This window comes from Mugil cephalus, chromosome 19 (genome assembly GCF_022458985.1).
Source record: "Mugil cephalus isolate CIBA_MC_2020 chromosome 19, CIBA_Mcephalus_1.1, whole genome shotgun sequence".
In the NCBI taxonomy this organism is placed as follows: Eukaryota; Metazoa; Chordata; class Actinopteri; order Mugiliformes; family Mugilidae; genus Mugil; species Mugil cephalus.
In genome coordinates this window covers 9,340,819-9,360,759 of record NC_061788.1, presented here as the reverse complement: position 1 = coordinate 9,360,759, position 19,941 = coordinate 9,340,819, and the positions used below count along the sequence as shown (strand labels likewise).

The 19,941-nt window shown below is 41.7% G+C and overlaps 1 protein-coding gene across 1 annotated transcript in view; it reads right to left on the bottom strand.

Moving 5' to 3' along the window:
* Positions 1-19,941, bottom strand: part of brinp1 (bone morphogenetic protein/retinoic acid inducible neural-specific 1) — a 108,937-nt gene that overhangs the window by 45,437 nt on the left and 43,559 nt on the right. Inside the window, exons 3-4 of the mRNA XM_047569625.1 lie at positions 12,344-12,534; positions 1,665-1,834 (exon numbers count right to left, since the gene is read on the bottom strand). Of these exons, the coding sequence (XP_047425581.1) occupies positions 1,665-1,834; positions 12,344-12,534 (361 nt within the window). The remainder of the gene's footprint in view (positions 1-1,664; positions 1,835-12,343; positions 12,535-19,941) is intronic.

Sequence of the window (19,941 nt, the reverse complement as noted above, 5' to 3'; positions counted from 1 at the left end):
TTTCTGTTGCAAATTGTGTGATTGCAGACCCGTGGAAAACCAGAGACGTCTGAATAATTATGATCAGCAGGGCTTGAAATTAACACCACCTAACTCGATCAGAGTAGGTAAAATCTGAGCGTGGTAGATAACGCCAATCTACCTGCAGCTTTGTGGGCTGAGGCTCGCTTACTTTTGTTTCCATATAAACACAAAATAACACCGAGGTCTTGGTCGTGCGTTCGTCGCTGTCTTCCTTTATATGCTACATTTTAAATGTAACTTAACAAAGGGTTTCACCTACTTTACTGTCAAGCAGTGTCATTGGATTGTGCATGCTGTAGAATTTAAAAGTAGTTTATAATACGGTGTGTTTTTTAAATGCTCCACAGAACACAAAACGTTAAAAAGAGAAAATTAAATATTTACGTTGTGGTTTGACCACTACACACCTATACACACAGTTTGTGATACATTTGGCACATCTATAATGCTTTCCGTGCTCTGTAATCAATACTTAGTTACTCTGGGTTCCTCAGGTCAATTCAACTATACTGGAAGCATATTAGGCGTGAGAAGCCATGCATGCTGAACTGTGAACTTGTTTATCACGTTGACATCCTCATACAAGAAAAACATCCCTGTAGCAGTGCTGCACACTCGTGTTTACTCAACGTTTGTGCAGATGCAGCTGCAGTGCATTTGTAGCCTTAGAAACCTGGGGCATGTGAGCAAGGTCAAAGCTGGCAAGGCTTTTGTCCTAAACCCCTGAGCTGTATTTTTCTAATTTGTTATGCAGTTATACTTATAGAATTATAATGCTTATTCCTGATAGTTTGGTGTGGGACAGAGTTACACTAAGAAACTATATAATGTATGTGGGACCACATGTCTGTTTGGACCAAGAGTATCTCAGGAATTTGGACTCAAAAATGAAAAGATCAAATAACCTCAGAAAATAATTATATTTTAACACGAGTATTGAAATTCTGATTATTACAACATTTTACACAAATGCCTGAAATGATAATCTTCCATAAAAGTCTTTTATGGACATACATACTGTGTGTTAAGCTGGTCCTAACCACCTCTACTCAGTGACCCTGGGTGAATCACTCTTTGAGTTATTGCAGTGGACCCCTGTGGCCACAATTGATGAGACAGAATGCGAAATACGTCTTTTTCTGACAAACTACCTCTCCCTTTGCCGTGTAGTTCTACTTGCCTGTAACCTTATCACGAAGTGGGTTTGTAGCAGATTAGAAAAGATTCTTTTTTTGGAACTGTTATAAAAGGTTGCTATGGAAGGCACTCGCGACTCAACACCTGTATTTTTCTTCTCTTAAGGTTAGACTCTTTGTCTAATTGAGCTGAAAAGCCAAAGGCCATTCTTTTACAAATTGAAACCTGGATTAAAATATCATGACTTGTAAATAATATGCAGTATTGATTGGCAAAAATATATACATTTAATTATTCTACAATCCAGTTGCATAAATCTTCAGTTAATTTTTTTTTTTTAAAAAAAGCAGAGCAGATGATTTATGGTCATTACATTTGTGTTTTTACGTACACGTTCAAATGCTGCATAATGCTGCACAGAGAGACACTGCCCAGAGCAGTTCAGTACGTATTTCTTATCTATTATGCATAAGTGGGGATGGATGCATTTTCTCAGTTTGTACCTTGATGGCATTGGTGGAAATCTGGATCTCGTGCAGCTTCCTCATCGTGCCGTCACGATCTATGAAGTAGGACGAGGCCAGCTGATGAAGGGCTTCCACATTCTGAGTAGCGTTGACAAGCTTCCTGTCCAGCTTGTTTTTGGCCAGGTACATAGTCAGTGCTTCCTCTCCTGCAGGTTATAAAAGACAAAGAAATATGATTAGGAAGCTACGTACATCCGGTGCATGCTTCGGAAGCTTATAATACAGTTAAAAATGTATTTATATAATAATATAATGAGTAGAGTATTTATGGTCTCAATGAAACCAATTACGTTTAGTTAAGGTACACTAAATATACACGTGGGGGATATTTTCCTTTTTAAAAGTTATCCGGTTCAGGCTTATCACAGCTGCCAGAGGAGCTCTTAACGTAATAGATAAGTCAGAGGTCTGAATACCAATGCTAGCAGTTTTTGCTTGAGAAACCAGATGCCCCAGATTTCCAGGAACAGTCTCCACATTTGCTGCTTTATCCTCAGCTGGCACCGTCCCCAGAAATGTCCCTGGATTTACCCCCTATTGGGTTGGCATTATTTCCAAGAGTAGTTTCGCAATATAGAATTTTACCTCTGTACCACAGGAATTTTATCCCGTGGAGAACCAATATATCACACCTAGGGTATTTTTATTTTTCCAACCACCGCGGGGAGAGGGAAGACAAATAGCGCGCAAAAAAACGAAGCAGCATTGCAGATTGCAGAGATTTAATTAGTGCCAAGAAAATTAGAAAAATAGAGGTAAGTACAGGATCTGCTGCAGCTGGTGTTACAACCACGCGGAGCCAATTCAGCCACTTCAGGAGCACGGCGGCTGGTTATCTGCAGCGTTTCACTTCGTGGCATGACTCTGGATTACAGATGTGTTTTTTTTTTTTTTTTTTTGTTTGTTTCAGTTTTCTTTTTTTTTTTTTTTTAAATCAGGATGACTTTTAACTCGTGTGCACGGTTTAATCAAATTACTGACCCTAAGATGTGATACCAACACTGCCTTGGGAGGTGCTAAATCAGTTCTTTCTTTCTTTTCTTTCTCCCTCACATTTCAAACGCGCGGGATTGTTTCTAGTTATCCCCACTCTTATCACGGTACGGTTCGAAATCGCGCAAAACTAGATTACACTCAAAAGCCGCTGTCTGTGAAATTAGCCACGCGAAAAAAAAAAAACAAGACAAAGGAGGAGATGTCATATCTGATTTAAATAATTTGCTTGGTATCTTGTAGCCTATACACACAGAGTGGTGCCATATGCAGCAGTTCTCAGATGACACTGTAGTTGTGGGGTGTGTCAGGGATGGACAGGAGTGGGAGTAGAAGAGTCTTGTGAATAACTTCACGTCATGGTGTGGAGCGAATCACCTTCAGATCAGATGGTAGTGGATTTCCGGTGGTCCAGGCCCCATCTATAGCCTGTAACCATCTATGGGGTGCGTGTAGAGGTGGTACCTCGGTCTACATCTGGATCACAAACTGAACTGGTCAGCTAACATAGACTCAATATACAAAAAAGGTCAGAGCCGTCTCTGTTTCCTCAGGAAGATAAGGTTGTTTAATATCTGTCAGATGATGCTGAACATGTTCTACCAGACTGATGTTGCCAGTGCCCTCTCTTCTACAAGACTATAAGTTGGAAGCCATAACTGGACTTTGGTCAATGCTGATCTATCTATCTAATAATTTAGAATCTAACAGTATTCAAGTCATGAAGGGTTGTGACTGTTGTTGCTTGAGGTGGTCTCAGGTCATTCCTTAGATACACTGATTTGATAAGCTGGAGACTGATATGAATTTGAAACCACAGCCGCAAAAATGAGGTCACAGTTGTGAATATAAAACTGATTATGCACGCATAAAAAAAATAAAAATAAATGCCTGCATGTCTCTAATCTCACTCCACTGCAGACCTAAGTCAAGAATAAAACAAAATGGAGACTTCATGAGTGCAAATCCCAAACACGCCCCGCCACTCTTATGCACAGTGTGCAGTGCATGTTGAGCTTAAATATCCACAGGAATAACAAAAGAAAATTAAAATTTTAAAAAAAGGGTGAGGTTTGAATTTAGACTGAGCCACTGACCTTTCAGTAAGTGTCTGTAAGGGGAAGAACACTTAGTCGAGCAAAAAGGGGCCAAATATTTACAGAGCACCAGACAGCCGTTTGCCCATTTGCATGTCTTGCGCTCGTTTGTTGACACACTAGGACGAGTTCAGCTGCTCGTTCGGCACACATCATATTTCTCCGTCTCTCATTCCTATGAGCGGAAACAGATGCATAAAAAGCAAACCCCTAATCCACTTCCATGGACAACGTTGCCATCATAGATTATGGTTCAAAATGGTAAACCATATGCCTGGAACTCGTTCAAGAGCATGTCACATACGTTCAGTTTTCCAGTGCTGTGAACGGTTATTTGGCCCCGAGGGATGCACTGGAATTGGTCACTTAACTTGTGGTGACCGTGACCAGGGGTGGGTAGCAGTCAGGGCCAATGTCTCATGCCTGGTTAGAGTACAAGCACAGAGGGGATGGGGGCCCATTCTCCGATGCTGCCATGCTCTCGCTCCCTCGGGGGTTAGCAAAGTTACTTACACACACTTGATTTACACTACTTCACTAGACTAACAGTCCCACATTACGTGCCTGATCTGTCTTTTCTTTCTTTTTTTTTTTTTAATCTCGATTGCAACTTAGCGTTGTGTAAAGGAGGGCCTCTGTACGTAAATATTTTTGCTGCAAAATCATCACCTCTTTAGCTTCCAAGCATTCATTTGTGTGCACCGCTCTGTAAGTAATACATTGTGGTACATGATTACAGGGCACCTCACTGGCACCCTGCCAGAATTAATCAGTTCATGCAGAGTTTATGTGGGAGAGGTATTTAAAATAACCAAAAAAAAAAAAAAAAACACACACACAAAAAAAGAAACAATAATGTCCAGAGCTGTACCCCAAATCTACGATAATATGTGTGCAAAGGCGTTTTCTAAATCTGAATAAAAGGTTTTCTGCTTTGTGTGGATGCGTGTGGATGTCGACAAGGGTTAGGAGTGCAAGTATGGTTTAAGAGAAAATGGGATGTGAAAGGAGTGCTTCGTTTTGTGTAAATGGCGCACACGCGGACCACTTTATGGAGAACATTAAACTGTACTGCTTTATAGTTCAGTGCAGACAAAATAAGCTAATGTTGTTTTTCAAAAGACATTTAATCTAATGTAATATTCTGCATTGGCAACAACAGGCCACGAGTAAAAATAACAACAGTGAAACAATGCATGAAAATCTCTCCTCAGGTTAAAAAAGAAACTGCAGGATACTGCAGTAAATGGCTTGATGCATTAATTCAATCTCTAAAGCAGGTGCACGGACCTTCTGAGATAAAACAGTTCCACTCAACTATGCATGCGTTGTTCCTATTTTATGCAAGGGGTTTTGCTCTCAGAGCCCAGCCATGCCCCTTACATTCTATGTCGGCAGCAGAGAAACAACAACCACAAAAAAAAAAAAAAAAAAGTTTCAGGTATGATGGGGTGAAAGATAGCAGTGTTGACAAGCTCCGCTGGGCAGTCTACAACCCGGGGCACAGCCACGGTTCTGCATGTGAACTCTAGCCTCAGGCTTCAGTGACCACAAGTCATTTCAATAAGCCGCTTCTTCCTGCTCTGCGCTGAACACATGAGACTGGTGCGCCGAAAAGGTCTCTGATCCAGTCACCGATTGTGTGTTCTCTATAGAGAGCGTAGCGCGGCAAATGAGCCTTCGCAAGATAGCATACAGTTCGTCCACAATATATGTGAAATCTTCATATTATATCGCACACATTCCGGCCAACAGTATTACATGCATTCTTCCGAATGTGTCTTTCAGTTCTGAGTTTTGCTGACACTATAGCCTGTCTTGACTTTGTGGGGTGGTTAATGTTGCATAACCTTAGGAAAGCCAACGACAGATTGGCATTGCTGTATTTTTCAAAGGTTACGTTATTTATTTACCATTATTTCATAATTGTTTGCTGCGGTGACAGCAGCGGCCGATCAGAAGAAGTGTTTCGCTTAGAAGTGTACTTTTAGACTTCGTTAAAGCTCTGTGTAGGAAGATGATGAATTTTCACAGAAAAAAAGTAGCTGTTTAGTAAATTTAATTGGATGTTTCTCTTTTAAAACTTCTGCAAACACTTGTATCTATTCTCTCACTCAGCTCAAACCCTCAAGACCTCCAGTCGAATTCACAGCGAAACAGCAGCACTTAAAGTGGGGAACTGATTTTCAAACGCAGGGAGGGAGAGAAACTGGCAGATGTAGTAAAATATATTCATTACAGCTTTAAGAAAATGCAAATGTGTCCTTCACACTTTTTCCCCCCACTAAAAGCAATAACTTCCTCTAACATTTGTATAGCTCCTTGGGTATGCGATGACTTCTTCAGCAGCATAAATTCCTTGGCACATAGAAATGTTTGGACCAGTTCATCAATATACTGCGCTTGCGTCATTGTTCTCAGTGGCTGCAGGCGAATGAGAGGTGTTAAACACCTATGTCAAACTATTTTGATGTTTATTTTTGTTTCTTTGTTTTCTTCATCTCCTGCCTCAGAATTCGGTTCAATCGACGTGCTGTGGCAATGTCTTTTGTTGGGAAGTCTAGGATGCGTTTTTCTCTGTAACCGCTTCAAGTCTCCCACGCGCTGCGTGCACCCGGGCTGCAGTCGGGTCATGTGTTCCACTTCAAAATATACATCCCTTGATGCCTTCTTTTTAAACACTCGCGTATGCCAGGGACTCGGCTTCAGGTGGTAGGTAGTTAAAATGTTCTGACAGCAAAAGAGCTGCAGGTAATTGATAATTATTTCCCAAAATGTCTTCAGCGGGGATTGTCGGTCTGTGTTCGGAGTAAGCTATTGACAGTATTTCTCTCTTAAATGCTTGTTAGAGCGGAGCTTTCCGCTGACGTTACTACATATTTGCACACATTTACAAATCTCAAGAGTGTCAAATTAGCATGGTCCAATTTCCTGAAATCACGCGAATCCCGTTTTTACTGGCAGAATTGCATTTCTTGCGACTTGCACGTGCAGCTGCTGCAGATGTGATGGGGGGAGCGGTGGAGTTGCGGTTTGACATCCAGCTTGGGGCCGAAGGGTCAGAGTTTTGATTCCATCCATGTCCAAGGCTGAGGCGCCTTGAGCAAGGGCCTAACCCCCACATTGCTTCCTAGCCTAGCCCACCTAGGGTGGGTCAAAAGCAGAGAAAGCACTTCCCCATGCGGCATCAATAAAGGAATGATTCTATCCTGTACGTGCTGTTCAGTATCGCTGAAATATTTTAAATAAATAGTTCTCTAATCCAAACGTTTTAAATAAAACATATTTCTACTCAATAAAAATGGGATTTTCTTCCAAACATGTGAATCACTGCACTACTGAAAAACAAACCTCTGCTCTACAGGTCGAAGAAAATCAGGAGTTGCACAAAAGCAGAACGCGTTGTGCAAGTTTCCCCAAAAAGTCCCACCAGACATTTACATAAATCATGACTCGGCAAAGGTTGAGAGCGCAAAGTTAACCAGGCCCCCACGGAGCCACAGTGGCCTCATTAATTGGAAATCCGCCAGGTCATAATGCGCCGGGATTATCCTTAAATCCTCTGGAGTTCGGTTCTGTCATTTGTCCACTTTGGTGTAAAGCTGTGGCGTTGTGGGTTTGGATTAGACAGATCAACTCCAGCATCAAATCTGTTCTTGTATTCTTGTGCACCTTTTTTCAGAAATACTACCCCTGACTTTTGCTCCTGATTTCAGATTTCAGATTTCATCCCTGTGTCTGCGCGGGTTCTGTCCGGGTACCCTGACCCATGCTTGTTAGGTTAATTGGACATCCTAAATTGGCCGTAGGTGTGAGTGTGACTGTCTCTCTGTCTGTCCGGGGTGTGCCATGCCTCTCGTCCAATGAGCACCCCCTGCGACTCTCTGGAGAATGAGCAGTTACAAAAAATGAATGAATGAATGAATGAATGTAAAGGCTTTCATAATGATGGTCTGGAACAGTTTCTTGGTCAAGTTAACGGAAGGTAACGGAATTAAGGCCATTTTCCCCAATCCTCAACAATGAACATGCACTTCCTATAACTATAAATGGCCTGTTTACATTCAGTTTTACTCGTCATTCGCATTGCGTGTATCCTGTTGAATGCATTTCTTTTCTCAAAACTTTTATAAAACGATTTCTTTGCTATAGTTTGCAGTCTTCAGTGCCTCTGTGAGCACAACGCTACTCTCTGCCAAATATAAATCAAATCACTGACCCATAAACATTGTTCTATAGTGCCTTGTTGTCAAAAACATCAGGGTATCTAACTGTCCATGCGTCACAGCAGAAAACACAGCGACTAAAGCGCCATGAAGGTCATTTTGGATTGTCCCGACAACTGAAGTGTTTTGTCGCTTGTGTATAAGGACACGGGTGAAAGGCCATAAAATTATCAGCGCCAGGACTCTACTATAGCAAGAAAGAAAGAAAGGAAGGAAGGAAGGAAGGCAAAATACATTGCAACCATTTTTATTCAGGTCCAAGGTGGGGGCCTGTAATGGGCCTCTTCACACTTGACCACTCAACTTTAAGTTGCCTAGGAGAAGGAGAATTAATTTCTTTCCCCTCGAGTGTATAATGACCCAGGAGACCACAAAGTGTAGGTGGCTAAAGAGAGAATTAGCCTCTTCTCCTGCTTCCTACTTTCGCACTATAGCCTTGCATGCACATTTATTGGTTCATATAACTGTGCTCTTTAATGGCCAATTCCAAAGATTGAGATAAGAGTGCGCTGACCCATAACTTGAAACAAAAGGCCTCAAGGTTGAAGATAACACGGCGATAACTCAAGAGGCGGAGAACACGAGCCAGAGGTTAAATTTAAAAAGGGTAGAGGAAACAAGCGAGGTGATGATGATGAGATTAAGAAGGATGCTGTGGTTGAAAGTGATACCGCGATTTTTCCTGTGACTCTTCTTTTTGTCCCCCAACCGCTGTCCAATTACAGTCACCTGGTGCGTCCGTGGCGTTGGCATTCTTCCTGACTTTTGACACTTTTATTGCATTTTACTTTTTGTATAATGTTTAAGCCCAATATTGTATTTCCAACTTAAGTGCTGGAACATAAATCACCTTACATAGCAGTTTTGGAGAATATTATGATACTTGCCCTTCAGATCTGATATCCCCCTGCACAGATTAGCTAAATTATTAAAGCCTAATTGACTTACACAGTAATTGGAGTGCAATATTACAGAACAAGCCTGCTATCAGATTTTTTTTTTTTAACTAAATTCTTCTAAAGCATCAGACGTTCAAGTTGAAGTGTCAGTGCAGAGACGCTAGATTGGATAATAATACTGCAATCAAAACACCTTGTAAGAGGAAAGCCGCAAGTCTGAATCATTTTTCGACCTCGTGGCAAAAATCTAAGCCTGCTTTGTTGCTTTTCTAAGCACGATAAATACTTGGCAAACGACAAACAGGTCTCGCTGAAGAGACAGACGAACGGCACAAAAGCTACGCCGTCTACAGCAAAAGTGAGATTTGACGGTCTCGGCAGGGACGTGCCATGAATAATGTCGGAAGCCGAGGCAAGAAATCCGACTTGCGAAGGCGCCTCCGTTCGCAGGAGCTGCAGATCGGCGTTCCCAGTTGCCTTCGGGGGTTGCTGCGCGAGGACCGGCTTTTATTCCAACTCTTCAAAGTGCAACGAATCTCCACAGACATTGTTTAATCTCAGCCGGGGAGGAGTCACACACAGAGAACAAAACAAAAAAAAAAAGTAAAAAAAAAAAAAAAAGAAAAAAAAAGAAAGAATTCAGACTAGATTCTGGATTTTAAATATTTCTATTAAATACTATACAATCCTGCGCAGGCACAGAAATAATGCTCAAAGTTCACAGAGCAAACTTTGAACTTTCCTCAAAAGTTTTTTAAGGCAAAGCTCAACTCTCACAGTTGCCTTCAAAATTAAACATAGGGACCTCTTTATACATCAACTGGTGGCACATCTACCTAAGTTAAACCGTCTTTACCCATAATGGAGCATTTTGCGCAGTGTTTTATTGAGGAGCGACTAAAGCATCATGAATATTTCTTTAAGGCATTTGATTGTGAGATTACAACGCCGCAAACAGCATTTTACACAACTGGAGCGACTGCTTGGCAATGTTTGGCGCATACAATTATATAATGCAGGATCTGAGTAACAGAGCGGATTATCTTGCTAATTATATCTTTAAAATGCTCTGGCAAAGTAATCACAGTTAGCTGCCTTCATGCGTCCCTCAGAGCTTGAGATAAGATAAGAGATAGCAGGAAGGAGCCATTTATATTTAGACTTGGACAGCAGGGGTGCTTAACTTTTATTTTAGAACGCACATCCAAAAAGCATCCATTAGACAGAGGAATTCATTCCGCTCTCCACAGTAAGTTTTTGTAGTGTTTGACTTGCATTCGGCGGCAGTTAGGGAACCGTGTGCCGCTAATTGGTCTTGGTGCGTTGTGAATATCATTGAAGCTCAGTTTCTGTCGCACGTAACCCAGATGATCCGGGAGATGGATTCTTTCTCCTAGAATCATATTAGCGTCGCATAATTTTGTCAAGCTTTCCACAAAAAAATAATTAAATAAATAAAAGGTATAGGAAAAAAGTCCTGCTGTGTAGATGTAAAAAGCAAAACTTCAAACTGCGCGGCGCTCCCTGTATTTGAAGGGGAAAACGCTCGAGGCAGTAAACAAAGCCGTGTGTGAAATGCGACCCCGAGGTCACGACACATTGCAGCAACGGTTGGGTGTCGCGCTGCAGACCTGTCATACTGCTTGTGGGGACATGTTCATTTCGATTTTCAACTGCAGCGTTAAGGATGGTCGGGGGCTGAATGTTCAAAGTTTGTCCTGAAACATAAATAGCAGTTTGACCAGCGTGGCACAATACATCATTTGGCAACACAGCATATAATACAAATTGGTGAAGGCTTCTAATTTCCAATTAGAATTAATGCATTATATGTTAATAGGTTTAGATGGAAATGGTGCTAGTTGATCATGTAAGAAAGTAATTAAAGTGCCTTCATTTGGTGGGCAGCCACACACACAATTGCAATTATCCATAATTAGAGATTCCGTATTAGGATGGTTAGAGTATGTTTTGCTTTTTTTAGTTCAAATGTTTTCAAAAAAAGAAGTTTTTATTTGAGATGAAGGACGCTGACGGTGGATGTCAATTTCCTGATGGAAAATCCACTTCACCCACACCAGATGGAATACTCTCTCAGAACGGAGAGGTACTTTTCTCTTTGGTCAGCGGGTGGATCGATCCAGTGCAAGACGCAAGGACATGGCTGACAAATCAACATAACTGACTGTTTGAATTCGTAAATATTATTTCGCTGAGTTTGAAGTGCCCTGCTTGTCTCTGAACACACGGCGGCAGATTTACCAAAACGTTCATCTGTCTTTGTTTGTTTGGCCTTCACATCCAGATTCCACACGTTCTTCCACACAAAGATTGGCCGCAGTGCGCGGTGCAGCTCTAATTTATACATTCTTGATTTGGAAATAAGTTATTTGGTTTGCAAACATGTCTTCAGGTTTTTTTTTCTTCTTTTTTTTTTTTTTTTTAAATTGAATGGATGTCAAATTCCTTTTAGCTCAGGGGCTGCATACAGCCTATCTAGGGAGCCGCTCCCGCACCGGGTTAAATAACCAATACAAAAACATCAACTTTTCCTTTTGTTTTAGTGCAAATAAGTACAAGTAAGTTATGAAAATCAACAATCATTTTACAAAACATTTTATGAACAACCCGAAATGTGCAATTATGGCGCATTGTTAGCAGCTACACTTCAGTAGAAAAACAGTGCGACTCCTAGTGGACAAGTTAGGCTTAGCAAATCATTTTATAGCTAAAGCCAAGAGCACTGTCCTGTAGCAGACTGGCAACTGACAGCTAGCATAGGCTCCTCCCGCCCTCATGACCCTGTTCAGGGTTAGTGGTTATACAAAATAAATAAATGACTGAATTACTTCACTTGAAAAATGGCAGTTAATGTCATTTTCTCATCACGCGGGACCAGATTGGACCCTCTGGCGGGCCGGTTTTGGCCCACGCGCCCTATGTTTGATGCTTTAGAGAATAACTTGTCCCCAAACTGCCTCTCAAAGCTGAACTGATATTGTTGCAAGCAAGCAGATAAATAATTCAGGACAGCGTGGTACTTCTACAGAGCAACGATGCAGGGACATTAACATTCATATAGTGCATGCATCTGCGCAAATGAATCAAACAAACAAACATTTCTTCCCATTTTCTTGAAAAAGGGGTATGTGCTGTTTTGTCATATGTGCAATGCAATGCTGATATTCCTGTGTCACTCAATAATGTCTGAATGAAACAAATTTATCAACCATCCCATATGTAGTATGAGCAGTCTTACTTGCAGTCTAACAGATTATGCTCCCTAAGAAAACAACCCTGCCTGACCCACAAAGTGTTTCATTGGCTGAAACATGCAAGCAAACCACAAACCATGTGCGAAAAGCATTTAAAGCCAGCACGAAAAAACTATTAATCAAGCACGGTGACGAGCAAATGAAACGAGCGAGCCTCTCTCTTACCTCCCAGAGTGGCCGAGATGAGAATGTGAGTTCCATATTTCTTAATGATGGTGTCAATGAACTGCTGAGTGGTGGGTCTGCGGCCCAGCAAGCGAACGCTGCGCTGGAACTCAGGCATGAGTGGCACGGGGTTCCGGATGAGGTCCCTTCTCTCGATCGCAGTGTTCCTCACCTTCCAACGTGCAAATTCCCTGCCAAGTCACAGGAAAAAAAAAATAATAAATGCAACCGCTCACACCAAAATTACATGGCGCGCGGCGCTAAAACAGTATTAATTACAATTATGCCACGGCCTAAAACATTAATTATTGGGGCCGCATCTCAGCAATCCCATCTCGTGAGAAAATTAGCCACGTCGGGCGGCGCAAACAGTGGCCTGTCAGGAGACAAAAAAAAGTTCAGATCGGATCAAAGTTGCTTTAATTAAGGAGCACAGGCACACATTTCTAATGAGCGCAGTGGTGTTTTCTATTCTACTGGCATTCATTCCTTTTCACGCTCAAGTTAAAATAAAATCATTGTTTCTCGGATTATAATTCAATCGGCTCTCTCTGATGTCGGAGTGTCAAAGGGTCTGTTTTCATGAATGTGGATCAAGGTCACTTTTCGCTCTGACTTGGATGCAAAAACCAACAGGGTATTATATTAATTATTTTATAGTATAGCAAGTAAGTAGCATTGAAAGCACACTGCAGTCAAAAGTTTGGACACAGCCTCTTATTCAATTCAATGAGAAGGTGTGTCCAAACTTTTGACTGGTAGTCTATATTAACTACAAGTGAATAAAATACACCTCGTTTTGCAGCTGAATCTGGATTTTATAGTTGTAAAAATGATCCTGTGAAACATTTGCGCTGCCGATGATGGAGGCACACATTTAAAATGAAAAACAAAAAACAAAAACAAACTCAAGTAAGTAACCCTGCCAAGGACAACAAAACAAAACAGTTTTTTTTTTCTATTCAGCTGCGAGCAGTGCAGAACATTAAGGACACAATGACTAAGTGATTGGCTAATGCCTATATTGAGGAGATAAAAGTCAATGATTAGACAAGGACGTCCTGTATGTTTCTTTGTTTGAACAAAAGCTGTCAGTACAGACAAAAATAATTAAAATGTTGTTATGTGTACATTCAAATCAGCCTTTATTATTATCATCATTTTTCTCGGAAGTGCACAGCCAGATACAATTTCTCATGTTTTAGTTCATTCTAATGGAGAAGTCATTTACCGCTAATTGAATCAGAAATTGTTGTTTTTCGTCATCTGTTCCTTCAGTGTATCAGATTGTTTTTTTTTTTCCTTTTCCATATGGACTGCTCTCACACAGTCATACGGTATTTTCACAACAGCTTCACCAGAGTGGTAGACGCTCACACTTAAAAGGTGTGAGTGAGCATGCACGCAGATTAATAAGTAGATGGACAACTGCACACTTCTTGCACTCACCGCTGAGTATACACGGCATGTGTTTAATGATTCAGATTTTCTATGAAAGATAAGCCCAATTACGGTGACTTAAAGTGCATTAAAGGCGAGCGGAACGGGCCTCGACAATTTAACCCTAAAAGCCCTAAAGCGTGGTCTAATTAAAGATCGTGCTCCGTCCAAGAACCACATTTAGAAATTCGACGCGGAAAGAAAAAAAGAAACAGCCAGCAAGCCGGCAGTCGGGCAGACTGCAACATGACGAAAACGTGACCATCGCACCAACGTGTGTGAGAACATGTGAGAGGTTTACTCAGCCTTTTAGATGCTTCGTTTTCATCCCACTAAAATGTATTTAAATCGCTCTTGAGGAAATTAAAGAGACGTTGGCTTGCTCTCAGCTTAATGAAAAGCAGAACTATGACAACACGAAAAAGACAGATTCATCTCAAGTTCAGACATGAAGATAAATCTTTCAGGGCGGACATTGCAGACTACATGAAATGACTTTACAAGATTGAAGAATCAGACTGTTTTCACAACTATATGATATATTTTATTCATGTTACTTTATTTTGATACCCACTGTAAATGGCAAAAGAGAAATAACATGAGGTATAACCAGACTTTTAACCAGAGCATTTGTGCGTAATATAAAGCACATGGTAAAAGATCTGTTAAATATGTATTTAAAAGAAGATCAAATAACTCCATTAGAGCAATAGGAATGAAAGTTAGAGCAGAATGCTTCACCCAGGGCCTTCCTCCTGCATAGGTGGGTCCCCTCACATTGATCGGCCACTTAGTTTGAATTTCCTGACACGCAGTCAGCAGTGTGTCGGTCTGCCAGGGCACGGCTTGACGGCAGCAATTTTTAATGCTCCATTCAGCACTCTATATATTAACATTTAAAGTCCCATTCCTTTTTCTGCCAGAGGCCTGTTACGTAATCATGCAACTTCATAACACCGCCGACGTTCCAAATGCAAAAAAATCTTGACAACTCCCTCAATGGTGAGAGGTCGCTTTACACATTTAGCAGGCTACAACCAAAGAGTGGTAAGAATGGAACGGAGGATGACAGACAGAACATTTTAAAATGGCAGACTTTGTTAACAGACGGGAGAATGTACAGTACTTATTACAGCTTATTTGCAACATTATGTGATCCAGCCGGAAATTAAATAAATTAACTGTGGCAGATTTGCAGAAGTCTTCCTTTTGAGAACTTCGCGATGCCTCGATGATGCGCAGACACAAGTGCTCATCTGGCAGGACAGGGCTCAACACTCTTGCTGGTACATGCTGATTCAGCCTCCGCTGCCGCTTCCAACACTTATGTACGCGTTGCTGTTATTTCCAAGATCTGGGGCAAACATTCAAGCCTGGAGAACTGCGAGATAATTACAGATTTGCAGCCGATGTGCCAACATTTCTCTGATTTCAATCTCTGCACGGCTTTCTAGCTCTATGCGCTGCTCCTCGCGGCTCAGCCGCTGCCAGTTATTACATAAAACTTTATATGGCAGCCATATGTACTTGGGACCCTATGGTCCAGATTAGACATGATAGCAGATGGAACCTGAGACATGATTCAGTGCTTTACTGCACTGCTCCAAGACCAGTTTAACGACCTATCAAAGGAAGTTAAGAGGAGATAAATGGCATTGAAGCTGCACAGAAGGAAGATAGCAACATAGGTGATTATTGCTTTATGGAATGGGACGTTTAAGTAACTCATGTTGGAGGCTTAGTGCTTTACATTTGCTTGTGTGGAAGTGCTCATGACCTTGTGGAGTATTTCTTCAACCTGAGCAGTCCCAGCCTGTTGTTTACATGAACACTGCCAGAGGTACAGTACAACAGAGGAAAATAGTGCATCCATTCAGGGTGGTTGGTCTTTTCTGCCACCACCGTGTTTCTGTCCCTTCTGATAACTTGACATGTGACGTTTATCCACTGACTCTATATAAAGATGGATGAACCCTTTGTGATGTCAACAGTAAGAGTTCTGAAGAGCAAGTTTGAAAGTCAGCATCTTTAGATCTGGCTTTTGGCATCTTAGGGGTGCCTGACCCCAGCCTTACCGTAAACAAATTAAAAAATTGGCAAAGAGGTGGAGTGTGAGTGGAGCTTCGGGGGGGCAGGTTACACATAGCTTGCAACCTGACACTGACACGGCCCCCATCTATTGTTCATTTACACGTAGGAGTGACTCACTTTTGGAGTGGCCATTTGAGAAACTCCATTTACGCCAATCATGCATAACATTATGACCACTTAGAGCTGCCACACAGCTGACAAACACTGACTCATCTTGTGACAATGCAATGTTCTCCTGGGAAACTTCTGAACCTGGCGTTTGTGTGGATGTTATTTAAACATGTACCACCCACTTAGACCAGACCAGGCACCCCCACCACGTAGCAATGACACTCCTTGATGGCAGCAGCCATCCCCAGCAAGAAGCAGCCTGACACAGGCACACATACGAAAATGGCTTCAGCACAAGGTGTTGACCTGGCCTCCGAATTCTCCAGATGACTGGATCCCAAACTGATGTGGGACGCACTGGAACAAGCCTTTTCCATAGAGGCCACCCCTTCAGCCCGTAGGATATATAAAGCCCCCACACTGGCAGATACGGTTGGCAGATATCACAGGACACTCCCATAGGCCCATATCCATTTTCTGATGAGTCAGAACCGTTTTGGAGACATAAGGGAGACCTACACAGTATGAGGAAGCTGTGTATTTTTCCTGGAGGTTGCTGCTTAGGTTTACCACATGTGGCACAGAGTAACTTGCCAGGTGTTTACATGGTTGCTAATGTTTTCCCATTGAGAGATCATCAAAACGTCTACACCACCCCTCCCAATCCAATCAGGTCGGATTGGGGCAGCCTCTTCTGATTGAGGTGGTTCCACAAGGCCCTTTTTCCAGCCTGACCACCTGATTGGGCTATTATTCTAATTATTAGGACAACACCAATGTCCACGCAAACATGGCCACCGCCGCCCTCTTCACAAGTGAGCGAGTCTAATGCTGCACATTTGGAACAAAGGGTGGAGGATTTGGTTTTCTTTGAAGAATCAGCTCAAGTCGGTTAATCCCCCAGTGCCCTCATTGAGACGACCATTTTATCTGCTTCCCTTCCAATGATTATCTGAGCACAGTTCGGTCAAGTAAACACGAACAGCGGTTGCTAGGAAATACATTATTGTAATCAAACTGCCAACTCCCTCTTCTCTGATAGATAGATAGATGGAGAGAGATGAGAATGTTTTCTCCACTCGAGATCATCTCCCCTAATGAATGTACTGGTAGCTCCAACATGTCTTTGTCTATTTTAGAACTCAATCAAGACAAAGCCTGATGAAAAATATTATCTGAAGCACACCGATTGTGATGAAATTCACTATTTTTTTTCTTCCTCTTTTCACACAGAAGTGTCAGCTCAAACTTGTTACGGAGAAAATAAAGGCGCACATCAAGGTGAGTGGAGCAAACTGACGATAAACTCTTTCAAACACCTGCACGGTTCAGACAGATAAAGTTGCTTTGATTTGTCTGGATGTCTTAAATGCTAACATGACGCGTGTACACAGTCTTGTGCAGGCGACGCAGCCTGTCCTCGCCAGAGCCAAATCGCTGTTGAGATAATGCTCGTGGAAAGTCATCTATTTAGGATCAACTGGATGCAGAATGGAATGTATAACTAATTTGGCAGAATGAAAACAAATTAAAAATTTAACAGGCTGCATTAACACGTTTCTGCCAGTGTTCCAGTTGGATTATTTTGGATTAATTGATGTTTTCAAGGGCTTTAATGATTCATTCATTGCATCAGCAGTGAATTATGCTGATGGCATCAACGTGCTAAAAAAAAAAAAAAGGAATAAATAGGGTGATTTAGTCTGAGTTCACAAAGGATCAACTTGAAATACTTTAAGCCAGAACGATTAGTAATTTCAGACAGTGGCCCACGTTGCTGACCAGGAGATTAAATGGCATTGTTGAACAAGGTATACAAATTATTTTTATACATATCGTAAAATTAAGCTTAACATGAATTTTTAGGGTGTATTTTAAACCTATAACATTTTTCCTACTGATCCTGCTTCTCATTAAACGCAACACTTTTATTGTGAGTGACAGCAAAAAAGAAAAGAATATATCATATATTTATATATAGATACAAAACCAGGGTTCCCTGTACAAAGTGATACTGTGGCACCCCGCCAGGGTCTAATTGCTCCACCATGGAAATATTCTTCCACACTTCAAACAACGTTGTGTTGTTTTTCCTGTTGCTCCCCAACGCATCTCCCCCCATCAGTTAGATCCTGATGTTTGTGCCCTTGATTGTTTTGATGTACACAAACTACCTGAACTTTACAAGAGCTAGCTAACAAAGTTAGACTGAAAGTCAACGGTTTTGCTATAAATTTGATTTAGTCTCTGATTTACTTTATTTAATCTTACAGACATTTATCTGCATTATTACGGTAATTTATGACGGACTGATAATTAATGCAGGCTCCTACTTTATGTGCTATATATTGTATGAATGAATTTTCAATAGTGGGGATAGCTTCATAGTTATGGGGGTTTTATTAAGACAGTGTAACCCCTACCCTCAAAGTAAACAAACAAAAAAAAGTGAGGGTTTCATGAAGTTCTGCAAAAAACTATCTATTTTTGTTCAGCAGACTGGTTTTAAATATTGCACGGCGTAATGGAACAAGGCGGACCAGGCACACTGAGCTGTTAAGAGCAAGAGTTGCAGGCTGCACAATTCCATGCTGCAAGTCGTAAGGTCACCCACTCCATCTATCTATATCACTCTTGTTTTCTCAACTAATATAGTAAAATTGTTTATTTAAATTTCCACAACCGTACATCTGGGGGAATGTATATTAGCATCAGCAGTCCTTTTATTTTGGAACTTCAAGCGCTTGATGAAGGCGGACCCTGTCTTCTCTTTCGGCCATCTTCCAGCCTCGTTCCATTTCACCTCTAACTGCTTTTAAAGGAGGAGAGAGAGGGGAGCACACGGGAGCGGTCATTACTGCAGCTCACCCCAGAGTCCACCTGCTGATTCTGTGTTCTCTGTACTAATAATGCACTCAGCATCTCTTCCACATGGCGCCTGCTTTGCGTCAGTCGGGCCCGTTTGTGTTTGCACCTGGAGATTTTGCCTGCATCTGCATCCGACAGCAGCCGTAACAGTGGTTTTGTTATAACACACGTCATTACCTTTATATTTAAAGTATTTTTGTGAGGCTTTTGTTTGCTTTCGACATTTTTTATGCGACTTGCCTCTGCACAAGTTAAAGAGTGTTATGAATAACTTTGCACTCTTTGTAACCAGAGAGGAGAAGTGAACATGAAGTGTGAATACGGCATGTCATAACACCTTCCAGGCAGCATGTTGTCTGCTTCAATTAGAGCTGGGCCGTATTGACATCCAGTGCATACTCCCTAAAGCTCTGACAGGGGCAGGAAATGACCATCGCACAGTGTGTCACCACAGGCACTTATTTGATCCTGATGCCGAAGCCCAGATTGGAGGAAAGAAAATTGAGAGAGCATGACGGATATTCAAAGTGTGGAAGCACAGAGGAAGGAGAACGCTTTGGATGAAAGAAAATCTCTAATTAAGTGACTGGGAAACTGGCTTGGCAGCGCCCGGAGACGAGATGTTCTCGGGTGCCTCATAAATGACACCAGGAAACAATAAAAAAAAAACAACAACAAAAAAAAATAAAATGTGCTTTACTTGTTTGCCCCTGCCCTCCTTTCACGCTGTATCAAAGTCTTGATAATGCATAACATATTCAGATGCGCTGTTCAGTTACATCTTGAACTGTGTCAGCGTCACGTATGCATCTGTAGCACCACCACCGGCAAACAAAGCCCGTGCCATTTCCTCTTCACTCGAACAGCTCCCGCATTCATGATGTAACCTCACATCTCGCCACGGAGCTCTTAATGTTATCAAAACACCGACTTTATTTGAAGTAGACAAGTTGCCGTCGTAAAGGGCAACGCTGTGGCGCACAAGGATGATTTAAAGGAGGCACCTGCCACTGGAAAAGGAGCAATAATAATAATAGTAATAATAACGCTGCCGCAACAACAGAAACAAGCTAAAATAAATCCTGCAT